At 45.3% G+C, this 18,794-nt stretch overlaps 1 protein-coding gene across 19 annotated transcripts in view; it reads right to left on the reverse strand.

Annotated features, from left to right (window-relative positions):
- KMT2C (lysine methyltransferase 2C) overlaps nt 1–15,913 on the reverse strand; it is a 261,336-nt gene extending 245,423 nt beyond the window's left edge. For 16 of the 19 annotated variants that reach the window (XM_070368951.1, XM_070368939.1, XM_070368950.1 and 13 more), the window contains exon 1: nt 14,803–15,207. In XM_070368951.1, coding sequence (XP_070225052.1) covers nt 14,803–14,963 — 161 coding nt within the window. In that variant the 5' untranslated portion in view covers nt 14,964–15,207. Of the gene's footprint in view, nt 1–14,802; nt 15,211–15,772; nt 15,789–15,895 lie in introns of those variants that run through there. The other 3 variants (XM_070368932.1, XM_070368933.1, XR_011463922.1) reach the window with 3 other exon arrangements.
- Nucleotides 15,914–18,794: the final 2,881 nt, after the last annotated feature.

Genomic DNA, 18,794 nt, shown 5'->3' on the forward strand with positions numbered 1-18,794 from the left:
AATGGTAGGCAGGTTCTTTACCACTGATCTACCTGGGAAGTCCCCAAAACAAATTAAGAACCACCCAAGATTTAATTGCACCCACACTCTGATGAACTCAGATCAGTTAAGCTGTTTTCCTTTCTTAATCCTTGTTTAATCTCTACCTATTTAATGCTAATAAAATTTACCAACATTAAAAGTGATTGGTATATCAAACACCACACACATTAGTTTATTATTTAAATCCTTACAACCCAGTGAAGTTGGCATTATCCCCTTTAGCAGATGAAACAACTAAAGCACCAAGAAGTCATCTACCGAAAGTTACGCTGTAGCTCTGTTCAAAAACCGTACACCTCCTCAAAATGAAATATGGCTGTTTGCTTGTGTGCACACTTCCTACTTCTAGCTACTGGGTCTTTCTGTTTAAGCCCCACCTTAGTCAGCAAGAAAAATGATTTTGTTGTCAAAAGACATATCTCTGCTAGGCTGCCAGTTACACAGACAGATCACCCAAGTCAAGAAAGACCTTAAGTACCACAAGTGTTGGAAGAGGAACTTGAAAGACATTTTGGCCAGGATAAAAACTTGGTCTGGGATTTTTAAGGTAAGCATCTGATCAGTTAAAAGATACCTGTTAGAATGTAGAACATTCTGAAGAACCTACCAAAACACACTGAAACTAATTAAACGCAGCAAGACAACAAAATACACGACATACACACAGACGTAAATGATGCTTCAGGAGTTGAGCCCAATCTCTCCTACCGCAAAGCTCACCACTGCAGAGTCCTCCCTAAATAAAGTCAGCCTAGCTTTTAAAAAATGTATTCCTAGCAATAATCTGTAAATAAAATTCAAAAAATTCCTTTTATAACAGCCTTGAATTAAATACTTAGGAATAAATTTAAACAAACAAAAAAAGCACAAGATCTGCACACTGAAAATTATAGAATACCGCTGAAAGAAATTGCTGTTGTTTAGTCACCAAGTCATGTCCAATTCTTTTTGACCCCATGGACTGTAGCCCACCAGGCTCCTCTGTCCAAGGGATTTCCCAGGCAATAATCCTGGAGTGGGTTGCCATTTCCTTCTCCAGGGGATCTTCCCAACCCAGGGATCAAACCCAGGTCTTCCGCATTGCAGACCACAGAGTCACCTGGGAAGGCCTGAAAGAAATTAAAGATGACCAAAATGAAGGGACACGTGATTTCATGTACTGGGGAAGGAATAAATTCTCTCTAAACTAATCTACAGATTGATTATAATCCTTGTCAAAATCCCAACAGACTTTTTTTTGTCAAAATTGGCAAACTGACCCTAAAATTTACATGGAAATGCAGAGGACCTATAACAGGCAAAATAATTTTGGGAAAAGAAGAACACTGGGAGGAATTATAGTACCTGATTTTAAAACTTACAATAAATCTAGAGTAATGAAGATAGTATACCATTGGCATACGGCTATGGCTAAGTCACTTCAGTCGTGTCCAACTCTGCGACCCCATAGACGGCAGCCCACCAGGCTCCCCCATCCCTGGGATTCTCCAGGCAAGAACACTGGAGTGGGTTGCCATTTCCTTCTCCAATGAATGAAAGTGAAAAGTGAAAGTGAAGTCGCTCAGTCATGTCGGACTCTTATCGACCCCATGGACTGCAGCCTACCAGGCTCCTCCGCCCATGGGATATTCCAGGCAAGAGTACTGGAGTGGCATAACGATTAGCAAAAAGATCAAGGGAACAGAATAGAATCCAGGCTTCCCTGATGGTTCATGGTAAAGAATCTGCCTGCAGTACAGCAGAAATAAACCCATACATTTATAATCAAGTGATTTTCAACAAAGGTGCCATGACAACTCAATAAAGAAAGGATATTCTTTTCAACAAACTGTCTCAAAATAATTGTACTTTCACATGCAAAATAACTAACTTAGACCTTACCTCATACCATATATAACCACTGAAGCCTGCGTGCTCTGGAACCCAAGAGCCGCACTACGGGGCCTGAGTCACAAGTAGAGTCCGTGGCCTCAACACAAGGTACCACTTGCTGCAACAAAGACCCTGTATGCCACCAGTAAGACCCGACACAGCCAAATAAACAAACTTTTTAAAAATGAAAAGAACAATGCAGATGTCAAAGTTTTCTGATGGCACTTTAACTTTTAATACACACGTTGAAGATACTAGAATAGATGATTTTGAGGCTCTTTCTAGTTCTGAGGCTGGATAATCTGAAAATGGAAGCTAGGCAAGTACTATTTCTCAATGGAAAATAGTATGGAAGGTCAATTATACCTCAAAAACAAATAGACAAACTCAAAGAAAAAGAGATTACATTTGTGGTTATCAGTGGTGGGGGCTGGGGGAGGGGAACTGGAGGAAGGTAGTCCAAAGGTACTACCCTCCACTCAAAATACTTAAGTACTAAGGATGTAATGGGGCTTCCCTCGTGGCTCAGCGGTAAAGAATCCACCTGTCAATGCAGGAGATGCAGGTTTGATCCCTGAATCTGGAAGCTCCCCTGGAGGAGGAAACGACAATCCACTGCGGTATTGTTGCCAGGGAAAACCAAGGGACAGGGGGGTCAGGGGGGCTACAGTCTATGGGGCCACAAAGAGCTGCTGCACAGCGAACGGAAGTGAAAACATGATTAATACCACACTCCTGTATGTTGGATACAGAAGTACTGAAAAAAATCCTACATGTTCTCATCGATGACGACGAAAAAATCTTCTGCCTTTTTTATCTGCATAAGATGAATGTTCACTCAACTTATTGCAGCAATCATTTCATGATGTACGTTAAGTCAAATTACTCTGCTATGCACACCTTAAAATTATACAAGGCTGTATGTCAATGATACCTTAGCCAAACTCGAAGAGAAAAAAAAACAGTATGGTAAATCACTTTGGGTTCTCATTTGGGTCCTTGTATAACAGCACAAATGGGGAATCTATACTTCTTCCATACCATCTTTCCCAACTGTGTTACTGGCAAGGCTAGTTTTCTAACAAAGACACAAGGCTTTTCTCCCGTAGCCACTGTCAATGGCACCCTGTTGCCTATGGTAAAAAGTCAAACTTCCCAATTTAGTTTCCCTTCCTCATTTACTCACAAAATGGGCTGCAGTTTCCTTTTCTTTCTTTGGTAAGCATTTTTTTCCAGCTTTCTTGGAGCTATAATTGACAAATAAAATTATAAGATATCATTGATGATTTGATATACATATCCACTGTGAAAGGATTCCTCCCATCCATTAGTTAACACATCCATTACCTCACATTATATATATGTTTGCGACAGACATTATTTCCCTTCTACTCTCTTGGCAAATTTCAATTATATAACACAGTGTTATCAATTATAGAAATCATGTTGTACACCTTAGAAACTTAGACTTTATTCACCTTATAGGTGAAAGTTGAACTGGAGTTTCTTAAACAGCAAAAACCAGAGGCAGACAAACCTGGATTTAAATCCTGACTCAGTGACTTATCAACTGTGTGATCTTCCTGCAATTTAGCTCATTCATTTGTAAAACTGGAACGAATGATTCCACTGATGTAACTTTTAAGTTCCAAAGGAGATAACTTCTCTGGTGACACCAGGAGCGCCTAACCCGGAGCAACCACTGAGTAACCGCTCCTCACCTGCCTGTTCTCTTCACTCAAGTTTGTTTCTGTTCTTCAAGAATCAACTCAGGATCCTCCGGTAATCCCTGCCATCCTGGCACTCTCGGCGCCAATTTCGAGACCCTCAGAAGGAGGACTCTCGCGGCTACTGATTCCTCCGTGGTGGAGCAGTCCTGTGCCGGGGGACGTGTCGGAGCCCTCGGCTCGGCGCCCCTCTTCTATCGGGCCTCTAGAGGCCGCAGTGGGCGAGAATGGGGGTGACGAGGTTAGAGGCCGGCTCTGGTCGGTGCCGACTCCTGAGGGCCAGTGTCTCGCGGTGACCCCTAAAAATGGTGCGCTATTCACTTGACCCAGAAAACCCCACAAAATCATGCAAATCAAGAGGTTCAAATCTTCGTGTTCATTTTAAGAACACTCGTGAAACTGCCCAGGCCATAAAGGGTATGCATATCCGAAAAGCCACCAAGTATCTGAAGGATGTCACTTTAAAGAAGCAATGTGTGCCATTCCGTCGTTACAACGGTGGAGTTGGTAGGTGTGCACAGGCTAAACAGTGGGGCTGGACGCAGGGTCGGTGGCCCAAAAAGAGTGCTGAATTTTTACTACACATGCTCAAAAATGCAGAGAGTAATGCTGAACTTAAGGGCTTAGATGTAGATTCTCTGGTCATTGAGCACATCCAAGTGAACAAAGCCCCCAAGATGCGGCGCAGGACTTACAGAGCTCATGGTCGGATCAACCCCTACATGAGCTCTCCATGCCACATTGAGATGATCCTTACTGAAAAAGAACAGATTGTTCCTAAACCAGAAGAGGAGGTTGCACAGAAGAAAAAGATATCCCAGAAGAAACTGAAGAAACAAAAACTTATGGCCCGGGAATAAATGCCGCAAAAAATAAATGCAAATAAAAGTAAAAAAAAAAAAAAAAAGAATCAACTCAGAAGATGTCTTTTTTCAGGCCCCTGCCTTAAAGTTCTTCCTTCTCGAAGCTTCGCAGCACTACACGCAATGTTCCACTGCAGCATCTGTCATCCTGCATTCCAGCTGGCAGAACGAAATGAGGGCAGGGACCCATCGTGTGTTGGTCCCTCCAGCGCACAGCAGGTGCTCAGTAACATCTTCCTTGGGTGAATAACAGAAACCACACAGACAAGGGAACCCTGGCTGAAAATAACATGCATGCTTTAAAAACTTACTTTGAGAGGAAAAGATTCTAATTCACCTATAACCTCACTAACGTTATACAGCGGTTTTATTACTTGATTCCTTCTCTTCTGTCATGTAGGCTTCCCTGGTGGCCCAAACGGCAAAGAATCCGTCTGCAATGCAGGAGACCTAGGTTCGATCCCTGGGTTGGGAAGATCTCCTGGAGAAGGGAATGGCAACCCACTCCAGTATTCTTGTCTGGGGAAATCTCATGGACAGAGGAGCCTGGCAGGCTTCGGTCCATGGGGTCACCAAGAGTCAGACACGACAGAGCAAGTAACACACCGTCATGCGGGTGGGAGAAAGGCAGAAAGCATGAAGTACAGTAAAGGAAAAAAGAATCAAGAGCCCAAGCCCCATGCTTCCTATTTTATTTCTATCTCTACAGAATGTTTTTTATATTTATAGTACTATTAAACACACCCCTCAATATGCTGTAATACAACAGTCCACTAGACGGTCAGATTCAATGATAGGTAACATAACATACTCCAAGGTCAAATCTGAATTTTGGGGGGAGTCCCTGGCAGTCCAGTAGGTAGGACTCCAAGCTTCCACTGCAAGATTCGACCCCTTTGGGGAACTAAGATCCTGCATGCCTCTCAGTGCAGTTAAAAAGAAAAGGAATTTCAGACTAAGTTAAATGTTACTGTGTGTGGTATTTACCAGGGCTCTTCACCAAGTATTTCCAGTTCCCTCTCCAGAAATATGACGGGATTTCATTTCCTTACCCCCTTGAAGTTAGATGCTACCATGTGACTTTCTGGGTCCAACACGTGCCCCTTCTGGAGAGTCTCTGAGTGTCAGCACACCCTGCTGCGTTCTTCTTCTGTCGTGGCAATTACGAAAGGCAGAGATCCTGTCTACCCACACCTGGCTGGAGATGCTGTAGAGGAAAGCTCCCAAGCCAGCCCATGATCAATGTGTGGCCTTGGCAAGAAATAAACCTCTGCTGCCTGAATACACTAAGAACTGGGGTTGTTCGTTACCCCAGCACACTCCAAATATTCTGCATTCGCATACAGAGAAAGTTAGTATTTCTCTCTATTCCAATCTATACTGTGACAACTGTATTTTTAAACACCATTTAAATTCCCCAATAATAAAAATCCATCTCTACCTCAAAACACCCTAGTGAAATGAGGAGCAGAAGGTAGACAGCAACCTCACTTAACTATCTCAGTTATAACCAACTCAAGATGGTTGTACAGCAGAAACCAATAAAAATTTCAAAGCAATTACCCTCCAATTAAAAATAAATTTTAATAAGTTTTTTAAAGTATCTCAGTAAAAGCTGGAAAACAATAATTTTTATCATTTGTATCTCAAGTATTTTTTTATTCTTCAGTCTCTGACTCCACAAAGTCATCTGCTTCCATCTTATACTGCTATGTAACAAACCACCATAAAGTCTAACAAATTAAAACAACAACCATTTTATTTATTTGTAATTTTGCAGTCTGGGCGGGGCTCAGCTGACTGGTTCCTCTGCTCATCTCAGGAGAGTCAGTTTTGAAGCTGGATTCAACAAGCAAGATGATGAGGGGCTGAACTCAGCTAGGAGACCGAGTTACAACTCTTCAAGTACGTAAGTCTTAACAGGAGAAAAACTCGGCCGTAACTAAGCAAATGCTTCGACCCTAGTAGAACAATTCACTGATGAGAGTTCTAAGGTAAAAAAAATATGGTTATTCTTTCATATGTTTCATATTGCTATTTCACATGCAACCGGGTACTTACTCCAAACACGTGTGCATGTCATTAGGATCCCCAAAGATGAGGAAATCAAACAAGATTTTTTTGCTAGGCTCCACTAGAACACTTAAGAACCAAACCACACAAACTTCACCAGTGACAATCAACTATATTGTTACTAATGTAAACAGGTTACATACACTGAGGTGTAAAGATTAAAAGTGATTCAGTCTAAAAAGACATAAGAAATCATTTTAAAACCACCTAGTAATTCATCTCATTTAGGGAGACATACTAATAAAACCATGGTCAGCAGAGATGTAAAATAAAAAGACCACTATGACAACATTCACAAGTTAGCGTAATAAAAAAGTTTTTCTAATGATTTTGTAATAACATTACTATGTATATATTTTTATATACACATAGCTTCTAGGAAGTTGTTCTGGTTGTTTTTCATGTGTTATTCATAATAAAAAACATTCTATAGAGATTTCTACCGATTAAGTTTCTGTACTTTCTCTTTATCAGGGAGAGCTGTGTAGGAGGGCACTCTTTATCGCCCGCCTCCCCCGACATAACCACTACCTTATTTTTGACGCCGTGGTGGTTTTGGAGTGAGTCTGGTACCTCATCACATGTCAGCCCATAATAATCAATGATGTCACAGTAACACCTGATGATCACTGATGACAGCAGCCGTTAACACTAATAGCAAATTCTTATAATACCACCTCAGGCTAGCATTTCCTGTGTGCCAGACACGGTCTGAATTCTACACATATATAAACTCACAATAATCCTAAACTAGATGTGGTAGGAAGATCACTTTGCAAATGAGGCAACAAAGGCACAGAAAAGTTACTTCCTAACGACAAATAGTTAACAAGTAGCAGAACCTGGATTTGAATTCAGGTGATCTTAGTTCTAGAATCAGTAATATCCCAAGAACGTACTTTTCTCATTTCTAAAAAGAGACTATGATTTTAAATTTATTGGCTTTTTAAATATTGCACAGATGTACATATGCAAGTATATGTATTAATATTCACTACATAGCCTTCCAAATCATTTTCTGTACAGGAAATACACACACAGTTGGTGTTTGTATTCTTTGTACAAAACAGAGTTTGTAATAAACTTACTGCTTTGCAACTCTTGAGAAAAGTTTTCCTCAAGTCAACAAATGTATCCCAGATATACTCCCATCTTGGTACCCACTCTCTGTCCTGACAAAAACTATACGATATATGATCCCGCAATCCCACTCTGGGACATATATCTGGAGGAAACTAACTTGGAAAGACACATGCACCCCAGTGTTCACAGCAGCACTGTTTACACTAAGCAAAGCATGGAAGCAACCTAAATATGCAATAAATGAGTGGATAACAAAGATGTGGCATATACACAGTGGACCACTACTCAGCCATAAAAAGCAACAAAATAAAGCCATCTGCAGTAACATGGACGGACATACAGATGATCATACCAAGTCAAGTAAGCCAGAGATATCGTGATAACACTTAAATGTGGAATCTAAAAAAAGTAATATAAATGAACTTTTTTAAAAAACAGAAATAGACTCACAGACATAGAAAACAAATTTATGGTTACCAAAGGGAATGGGGGTGACAAATGAGAGGTTTGGGATACAATATACATACTACTATGTACAAAATAAAAAACAATTACTGTTATGTAACATATACATAACAATGTATAAGTAAACAGCAAGGATCTAGAACTATACTCAGTATTTTAACAGCCTATAACAAAAGAATCTAAAAAAGCATACACACAGACACAACTAAAGCACTCTGCTGTACACCTGAAACTGCACCACGGTAAATTAACCATACTTCAATTTAAAAGAAAAACGGTTTAAAATCAGAACTGCGTGGCAGTCCACGGATGGGTGCTTTGTTCTTGCCGACTCTCGTCTACTAGCCTTCTACCTTCCTCTGCTGTCATGAGCATGTCTGCATGTGTATACTGGCCCATTTCTACTGTGAATATATTCTCATCTCATTCCTCACCTTTATAGGCTTTCTTGACCTTTTCCCCCCATCTCCTAAGGGTAAGGAAGCATTCTAAGCCTTTTACTATTTTCCACGCATTCTCCATAGTCTCAGTGACCTCAAGTAAATCACACTAGGGATTGATTCCCAGGTGGCTCAGTGGTAAAGAATCGCCTGCCAATGCAGGAGACGAGGGTCGATCCCTGGGTCGGGAAGATCCCCTGAAGGAGAAAATAGCTACCCACTCCAGTAGTCTTGCCTGGAAAACCCCATGGACAGAGGAGTTTGGCAGGCTACAGTCCATGGGTCACAAAGAGTCGGACACAAGTGAATACACACACATCCTAATCTAAACCTACTCCCAAATCCTCCGACACTCTAGACATTTCTGTCTTGTAGACATCTATGCCAGACATCATCAAGCATCAGAGTGGCTACATTCAACTGCAAGATGGGCGCAGAATACAGAATAATAGCCATTCTTGTCCTCAGGCAGACTGTAGACATCTACTTTTAAAACTTTCAATTTAAAAATAAAATAGTCCAGGCATATCGCAGAGGTGAAAAACTTGTCCACTGGTGGTCTACAGATTAAACCTAGCCCACAAGGTATAGCTACAAATAGCATTTTAGATCTTAATTGAAAATACTTAGAAGTCAAGAGATTTCGCATGAAGATCCAAGTTTTCAGCCTTTGTTGAAAAACCAGAGTATCTAGCAACATCTCACAGTCTCAGGTGGCAGCCATCAGCCAGAACTGTCTCTCAGCGTCTCCTAAGCAAGGTACAAAGACCCCTAGGACTCTTCAGACTGTTTTTACTCACCATTTTCTCCCCAACTTAAGGCCTCAAAAATGTCAGCTGTCATTCTGGAGCTTACAAACTGCATGCAACTCATTTAAATTACCTACTTGGTCCCTGTAAAGTTTATAATGCCTGGACTATAAAGCCCAAACTCGTTAGCCCTGCATTCAAGGACCATCACAGGTTGGCCCCAAACCCCACATTAAGCCTCTGTTCCAGTCACACCCCACCAAGAAAGCACCTTTTACACTTCCCTCAATAATTTTATTCACTCTGCTGCCCCGGAACACCCTCTCAACTTTCTTCTCACTCAATTTAGCTAAATGTTATTGACTCTTCAAGGTATAATTCATGCTCTGCTTCCTCCACATTTCTGGGGACCCTTTGGGCCACAGTAAACCTTCTTCCAGATTTGACTGTCCCTCCCAGCATACATTTGGCACTTACATGCTCTCTGAATAAGGTGTCACATGAAAGATTTTAAAAGTTACAGAAAAGCATTTCTCAGACTTAAACAGTTGCCACATTTGTGCATCATAGTTACTGCTATTACTAAATTAATAGCAGAAGCAAAGTCAAACAATTTTCCTGTCTTTTACATGATGCTTTTTCTAGAGAAAGTGCAAAAAGAGCTGTGTCATTCCTCCTTCTCTTAACCTGTGTTCTTAAGTCCTCTAAATTCTGCAAATGGGGAGACTGACATTGCCAATTACAAATTCAAGATTAATCTTTCTACTGAATATTCACACTAGCCACAAGTATACATTTATATGCAGGCCATCACCAAAGAGAAGAAAAAAAAAAAATTATCCCTATTTCACTCCACAACTTTTGAACTTACACTGCCAAGAAGTTCTGAAAATAAACACTGCAGCACAAACATGATACAGAAAATGTTAAAATAAAGGAGGAAGGGATTAATCTGCTTGTTGAAATTTAAAGACGGGCCAAAACTATTTTTTTTTTTTATAAAAGAGAGGGAGGGAGGATGGGAGGGACACACACAGAGTTTAGAAAGTTTATTCTGTATCAGCTAAAAATTGTGTTCAGTCCAAATGTCTCACAGATGAACTATGTCGAATGCTGTCAAGGGTTTCATGTACCCCCTCACCAGGTGAGAGCATCTGAAGTTCTCTATAACTAAAAACTGACTGTTTCCATTTTGGAAGGTCAGTGACGTTTCATTGAAGCCCCTCAGTCATAACCACAAATGCCTCAAGAATACAAGGTTGGACAATCACTCTCTGCCCAGAGGGAATCTGACTCTGGGCTGGGGAATAAATAATATGCAGTTTCACAAAAAGGTGAAGGAGAAGGAGAGGTTAGAGGAGTGTGTCTTGTCACCCTGCAAAGTGACCACAGATCTGGCATGGCAGAATTAACTGACAATAAGAAAATGTACTAAACCCCTATCTGTAAAATGAGAAAGCAAATTGTTTTAATACTTTTAAATTTACCTGGAAATCCATGTTGACCAAGTTTACATATTAATAATCATATTGTATCAAATATAATTTGTATTTTAGACTAAAAATGCATTCTGAAAGACGAGAGATTCCATGAAGACGACCAACAGCAGGGCGAGAGCAAGCTAATGAGCCCACCTCAGAGATGAGAGAGGCTGTCATTCCAGGATCAGCTCTTCAGGTAAATTAAAGCATCTCAGTGCCCATTAAGTGCTAGAGACCAGTAACTACTGAAAATTCCCACATATCTAAGTTCGTGAAAAGTAAGAAAAAGAGTAACTATCATAAAAGTTACAAATTTGCATCATCTCAAAAAGCACAGACAACAGTGGTACCCCTTAACTATAAACTGCTGTTTTATGAAACTGCATATGTTATAACGCAACGCAGTTTTCTGTTTGTTTTCGTTCTGCTGATTTCAAGTTCACAGCCACAGAAATGAGAACTCTGAGGGGCAGGGAAATGTGCTTACAAACACAGGGCAGCAACAGTCCCCGGCAGCGCCGCCATGTTTGCTGGTCCCTTGGAAGACATCGCTGGTTCTGCCTCCCTTTTTTCTACAATAATGCTCAAGGTGACTTTCTAATAACACTAACTGACCTCTGAAAAGAAACCTGGTTCAGGGTAAAAGAAGTTTATTCAGAAAAGGTCAAGGATAGAGCCTCAGAAATCCTATCCCCGCCACATGCTGCTTCTGTGCCATCCCCATACCCACCCCCACGCTGAACATCAACTTTACTGACTTGGTAAGAAACAGGGTGGAATGCTTCCTTGGCTTTCCAACAGAGTAATGCGAATATATATTCTCAGGAAGAAAAGAACCAACCGAAGCTTCAGGAAGAGTTTCCTTAACCTTAACAAAAATAACTCCATGCACTGGTAGTGCCTGCCCAACAGCAGGAGCTTCCGCACCAATGGGAAGACCTGCACCTCTGATAAGGACCAAGTGACAGACAGTCCTTACTGCGCAAAAGAACTTTTAGACATGTGCAAACCTGACCGTTCTACTTAGTATTTCCCTATTTTCATACCCACTTTTCAAACTCTGCCTCTAAGATTAATAGCTTCAGTTCAAATTTCTTGATTTTAGGTTGTAAACATATATGTATTTTTAATTTATTTAGCTGCATTGGGATTTAGTTGCAACGTGCAAACTCTTAGTTCTGGCATGTGGGATCTAGTTCCTTGGCCTGGGATCGAACCTGGGCCCCTGCCCTGGAAGCTTGGAGTCTTACCCACTGGACCACTAGGGTAGTCCTGTATACATAATTTTAAAATAACAATAGTTACTGTAAAATCAGTAACCGCATACGCTTTTCAAATGTGATTAAAACATAAAAATGATCTAACACTATGAAACAAGAAATACTTACCTAATTATTAAATATTTAAAAATTTAAACTCAAAACAATGTGTATTTATTAGTCCATAGCTAGCTTTTTCTTTTAAACCAAAACAAATACACCAACCTACTTTTAAAAAATACTGCCATAAGGCATCTTCTCTAGGGTAAAACAACCCACTTACTGATCATCTAAATATCACTGACAATTTAAACACGTTTATCTCCACTGCATTCCACAAACACACTAATTTTCATTTCTGAGGTAATTATTTGCAATTCCACATAATTTTAACATTTACAAACCTAATTTACATTTGTTACACATCGGTTTCACTTTCAGGGTCTGCACTACCCAGCTAACTACATGGTCTTTTCTGCATGTATCTTAGTACAGTATGGATTTACACAATTGAAAACCCCTCTCCTTGCCTCCCATTTCAGATACTAGCTTCTATTTACATATTTCCAAAACAACTGGAAAGTCTATTTCCTTCTTCAAAAGACACACCTAATTTTAAAGAATTCACTAAAAAGTTTGAAGCCATCCAAGTTACCACTAGACTTAATTACCTGTAAGGACTACAGTTCCAGCTTCCAAATCTAAAAAAGAAAACTCTCAAAATTTAGAATTGTTCTAAACATCTTCCAAAGTGTTGAGATTTTTATATTGATGTATTACTGTCATTCTATAGAAAAGTTTTAATCTCTCAGAGGGCTACCTTCTCCTTCATAATATAAGCGATAAAAATTAAAATAATAAAAGTGGCAATACCCTAAACCAACCTTTCTCCCGGTGCACTCAGGAGCTGCACTAATACAAATGAGCTCATTGCAATTTCAGGGGAAGTGTACACGTACACATACACACACACACTTGCATGCGTAGGTGAGAACAATACTGAGAGGTCTACTCTTTCTAGGGTAAAAATTTAAAAACAAGCCTAGAACATATAATAATCCAAAATTAATGTTCACAAAGAATGAAATAGTGAAAATGGGAAGTAATGAAGTTAAATCCCTACTGTGGCTTCCTATGTGTTGCTTTAAAGGATACCAAAAAAGTGGCAAAGAAGTTTAAAATTACTTAAACCTGCACCTTCCTTCTCCAGATTTGTTAATACAGGAATAACAATGGCATTTTGTATCAGACACTACAATGCGAGTGATACAGTAACCCCCAACTTTGTATCACAAAGGAGCAAATGCAATACTGTATACATCCTGTACTTGTTTCCCTCGCGATTTGTCACAGCTAGGTAAGAGCTGGCCATAAAATATGGAGGCAAATCGAAGGCCCTGAATCGCTTTCACAGTACAAGGACAGCGAAGCAAGAAGGAGCACATACCCAGTCCAGGGCTTCATGGGGCTCCCACAACCCTGTTCTCTGCCTGGGCTCACACTCCTATTTTTACTATGTATCACCAAACGTTAACAATGCTATTGCTAAATGAATGCACCCCATCCGAAGAAAAAAAAAAGCCAAACTAGAACAAAAACCCAGAGAATCCGTAAGTGAGCTGCTCTCCGCTGCGTCCGCTGCACCCTCGCACTAGCAGGAGACGACCATATAATGAAATGAGTAAGCACCCAATCCATTCCACAACTCCGAGGGCGGCCACGGACCTGCTCGGCACCCTCGAGAGCCATAAGCGCTCGGCGACTCCCCGGTACGAAATGGCTTTCTGGATTCCACCGGCAAAGTTGTCCGAGAACCATGCTGCAAAAAGGCATTTCTAACAACTGAAAACCGGCGCTGCCCAGCCCTGGGGTGCCGGCTCCGAAGCACCCAAGAGCCGCTCCGGCCCCGCTCACGGCTCGGAGGCGGCTCCTCGAGGCGAGTTCGGTCGCGGTTTCCATCCGTCCGGAGCTGCACCAACGTGCTCCCCACGCTCGGCCGGCGGTTGGGAGCGACATTTCCAAAAACTTGGCGCTCGCGGTCCCCGCGCGGCCACCACACGGAGTTTGAGCGGCTCGGGCCGGGCGGTGCGGGCCGGGCGGGGGAGGGGAGCGGCCGTGAGACTTCCCGACGCGCCGGTGAAGCCCCGGAGCCCGAGGCTGGCGGGGGTGGGGAGGCGAGGAAAGTTAAAGCTGCGGCCGGCTGACAAAAGCAGCCCGGCTCCGGCCGCTGCTCGCCGCCCGCCGGCAGGCCCGGGGGACCACCTGGCCCCGGCGTTTTGACAGCTCGGCGAGCGCCCGGGGGGTGCCGAACGCGAAGCCGGCCCCGCGACTCTCCAGCTGCGCCTCGGGCTGGGATAGCCAACGAGCCGGCGAGGCCCAGCGGCGGCTACGAGAAATTTCTCCAAACACAGAAGCCCCAGAAACCGCGGCGCCGGGGCCCAAACTAAAAAAAAAGTAAAGTGTGGCGGCGGCGCGGGCCGTCGGGGGCCCGGCCGCGGAGGGCGGTGCGGGGCGCCCGCGGGAGGCCGGGCGCCGGCGCGCGGGGCGCGGGGCGGGCGCGCGGGGCGGGCGGGCGCCCCGGGGCCCGGAGCCGCGCGGCCGGCGGGGCCCCACCCCACCCCCCCCCGGGGGCGGCCGGGGGCGCGCGGGGGCGGCGGGGCCCGGGGCGCGCCGGTGACAGCTCCGGGCCGGCCGCCGCCGCCGCCGCCGCCGCTGGCTCCCGGCCTGGCTCCCTCACACTCAACTTACTTCTTTCTGGCTCTCTGGAAAGGGGAAGCGCCATCTTTGCGAGGCCGGCCCCGAGGTCTTTTGTCTGCGGCTGCGGGGCTCGGGGCCGGGGCTCCGGGCTCCTCGGGGGGTGGTGGCGGCGGCTGCGGCTGCTCCGCGCTCTTGTCCTCCTCCGACGACATCCTAGTCACCAGGAAAGACACATGGATCCCGGTCCTCCTCCTGGGGGGCTCCTCCCGCCGCCGCCGCCGCCGCCGCCGCTGCTGCTCGGGTTCCTCCTCCCCGGCTCAGCCTCTCGCATTTCCCGCAGCCCCGGGAGCAGCAGCAGCAGCAGCAGCAGGTACCGGGAGAGGCGGCAACATGGAGCGAGCAGGACACGCACTCACACACATACGCGCGGGCGCGCGCACCTCGGCGCGCAGGGGCCGGGCGGGGGGCGGCGGGCGGGGCGGCGGGAGGGAGGAGGAGGGGCCGGGCCGGGCCGGGCCGGGCCGGGCCGGGGAGCGCGGGCGGGGCCGGCGGGCGGGCGCCGGGCGTTGCGGGAGCGGGCGCGGGCGGCGCCGGGCGGGGCGGGGCTCCTGAGGGGTAGGGGCGGGGGCGGGGGGCGGCCGGCCCCGGGGGTCTCCGCCCGCGCCCCTCCCCCAGGCCGCCCGCGGCGGGGAGGAGAAAGGGGCCGCGGTTCTGGGAGCTGCGGCCCCGCGGGCGGGGGTCGCGCCCCCCGCCGGCTGCCCCTCCCCTGCGCGAGCCGCGTCGGGCGGGGCGGCGGCGGCGGCGAAGTTTTGACAGCTGCTCCAGTTGTTGTTGTGGGTTCCGGGCTGCGCGAGAGCGCCGGCCCCTCAGCGCCCGCGCCCGCCCTCCGGGGCTGGGAAGGAGGAAGTTTTGCGGGTGTGCGTGTACCACACACATACACGCACACACAGACACACACACACACTCGACCGGGGCCGTCGCGCGAGGGCCGCCGCCGGGTCTGCCCCGAGCGCCCCCGCACCTCAGCCCTCTCAAACTCGCCGCCGGTCTCGCCCACACACGGCCGCCGCGACGCCCCCGCCCGCCCCCTCCCCTTCCCCCACCCCGCCGCCCCCCGCGCGCCGCCGCCGCCGCTGCCACTCACGGGGGGGCTCGCTCCGCGCATGCGCCGCCCGCGGACGCGCCGCCGCCGCTGACCTCACCGCCCCTCCCCCGCCCCCGCTCCCTCCTCCTCTGACGCGGCGGCCCCGGCTGCGCCGCGGCTCCGGCTCCGGCCCCGGCCCCGGGAGAACGCCAAACTGCGGAGGAGGGAGTCCGGGATCGGGGTCCCGGGGAGCGCGCGGAGGCAGGGCGAGGACGGGGGCAGGGCCGCGTCCCCGCTCCGGAGGCGCTCGGCGCCCCCACCCCCCCACACAGCCGCGGACGGGAGGGCGGGTGGGTGCGAGATGGTCGCGCCCCGGCGCGCGGCCGGCCCGGGCTCCCCCTTCGGCGCCCCCGCCCCACCCCACCCCGCCCCACCCTCGGCGGGGCGCTAGGGGACCGGCCCGGAGGGACTGCGCCGGGCGCACGTTCAGCGTTCTTTCGTTTTTTTAATGCGCGTCTGTGGAGAGAAAGAAATGGAGTGCAACTTCGTTCTAATCCTATTCCAGGGGTACTTTCGTTATTGCCACGTCGTTTTCAAAATGATCCTGAAAGGGTTTATAGAGCTGTCAGACAAAAAGATGGCATTCTGAGGAATAAAAAGGCTGAAAGACATAATAAACCAGTAAAAAAAAAAAAAACACACACACACCTACAACTCGATTTGAACGTTGGGTGAGATGCGATGCGGGGACAAAAATCGAAGGAGTTGTAAGCTGTCTCTTAAAATACGTGAAAAGGATGAAAGAAAAACGGGGCTGAGGGTCAGAAACCTGAAATGGACACTTACTCAGAAAGGAGAGTTACAGATGTGGGTGGGATCCTGGGCTGCTTATTCCAACAGGGATCAACCCTGGGACAATGTGTTCTTGTGAGCCTGCCTTCCCGTTCACTAGCGGAGTGGAAAGATCGTAGATTTGAATGGGGACAAAATACTAAGAACTAGCAACCAACCGTTTGCGAAAGCACAGGGACAAACTCTCATTTTCCAGGCACACGCTCTAGGCCGGACACCCAAGGCATTCTCAGGATTTTCATCAGTTTTCACAACACAGTTCTAGTGTAAGGTAAGAATAATACGCCGTTTTTCCTGCTTTGTCGTTTGCCTTCACTTCCTCCCCAGTAGCCAGAATATAAACTTTCAATTGTGTTTTCTTATTTAGGCAAATACAGTTTGATTTCCAGAGCCTGTTCTGACTAAAGCATAGTTTTTTGAAATGAGGATTACAGTAAGAATTTGAATTCCTTCAGGGTTTGGTTCGTGCTGGCTTTTCCACGTTTAATAAATTTACAATTTGAGACTGAGGAGATGCTGGCTTGGTAAATACAAACTTTAAGTGTCTGACTTTGTCTATTGAAATACAACATATACATAACTAATGATAAATGTAAGAAGTTATATATTTAATGCTTATTATTACTCACGCTTTTTCATTTTCTGTACATTGCAAACATACTTTCAAAAATTGGATTATCGATCCAAATGTTTATCTTCGTTAAGTACTGCATTGAGAAGAGTCATTTCCAACTGTGTGTTTCATATGCACAAAATTCTACATCAGGGCAACTTACTTCAGTATACTTGTCAGCTCTTTGGAGAAATTAAGGGTCAGAAATGTGCAAACTGCAAGTCACTCCTGCTGGAGACAGTTTTAAAAGGAAACACCTAGGGACTGGGAAGAGAAAAGTGGGCAGGATAAATGGAAGGGTAGAAATAGAGGCTGTGCTTCTAGAAAGACAGATGATGAAGGTAAACCCGATGTTAAATTTCCATTCTTTTGGCTGCTGTGAGCAGACAGGTGGCTGGGAGCTGTTTTAACAGGACTGATGGGAGGCTCATCAGCTTGAACTTATTGAGGGCAGAGCAGGCAAAACATAACCCGGGATGCAGAGGAAGTATTCAAGGAATACTTATTCGACATAAATAAAGGTCTTTCAAAGTTGTTTCTGTCTCTGTCATCCAAATTACACAGCTTTGAGACCACAATGGCAAAAATCCAGGAGGCAGGTAGCTAAGGTGGGTTCCTCAAAATTATAAAATCAGAAAGTCAGCAAGCACCTGGGAGGACCAAATGCAAAAAAAAGAATGTCTCTTTGTAATAAGTACACATGTTAAGTAGGCAGCTTGAAAACACGGTAGGCGTGCAACCATGTTAACAGCAATGAGCTCTACATAAGTACACATGTTAAATAGGCACGTTGAAAACACGGTAGGCATGCAACCGTGTTAACAGCAAGGAGCTCTACGTAAGTACACGTTAAGTAGGCACCTTGAAAACAGGGTAGGTATGCAACCGTGTTAACAGCAAGGAACTCTACAGGGTTGGACTTGCACTTGTATTTCTTTGTATCAGTCTTCCAGAGCAGATGTAGTCTAATCACAAATATATAGTAGGTGTTCAAAATGTGGATGGGGAGTGAGGGTTGTTATCTTCAAAAAAGAAAAAGCAACATCTCATGAAACTCCTATAAGCAAAGGAGATTCTCAAAGAGTCTAACATACAAATGACCAAATAAAAATTCATGGTACAGTAGTAGACTTTCTTACTAATTGTAGGCCTATAAAATGTCATTGATATGTCTTTCTTTACAGAGCAGTCTTTATCTCTTTGTTTCAGTGAACATAAAAGTATTTATGAGGCTTTCCCATAAGTTCACTACTAAATGGTATCCCTCTCTTTTTGTATTCCCATAGTCTTAAATTCCTCAAGGTTTTAGGAACCAAACTTTTATGATTGTGTAAAAAGACCACTAAAATGTAAATTCTAGATCTTATAAAATTTCTGTTCATATTTTTACTATTAAAGTTGCACTTTTAAAAGTTGCAGTAATTGCTGTCTTTTTTGGTCCTTTATTTTTCAGTGGGGGGGAAAAATGTTTTTAAAAGAATTTCAGCCACTATG

Source organism: Bos mutus, chromosome 4 (assembly GCF_027580195.1).
Source record: "Bos mutus isolate GX-2022 chromosome 4, NWIPB_WYAK_1.1, whole genome shotgun sequence".
NCBI classification, from domain to species: domain Eukaryota; kingdom Metazoa; phylum Chordata; class Mammalia; order Artiodactyla; family Bovidae; genus Bos; species Bos mutus.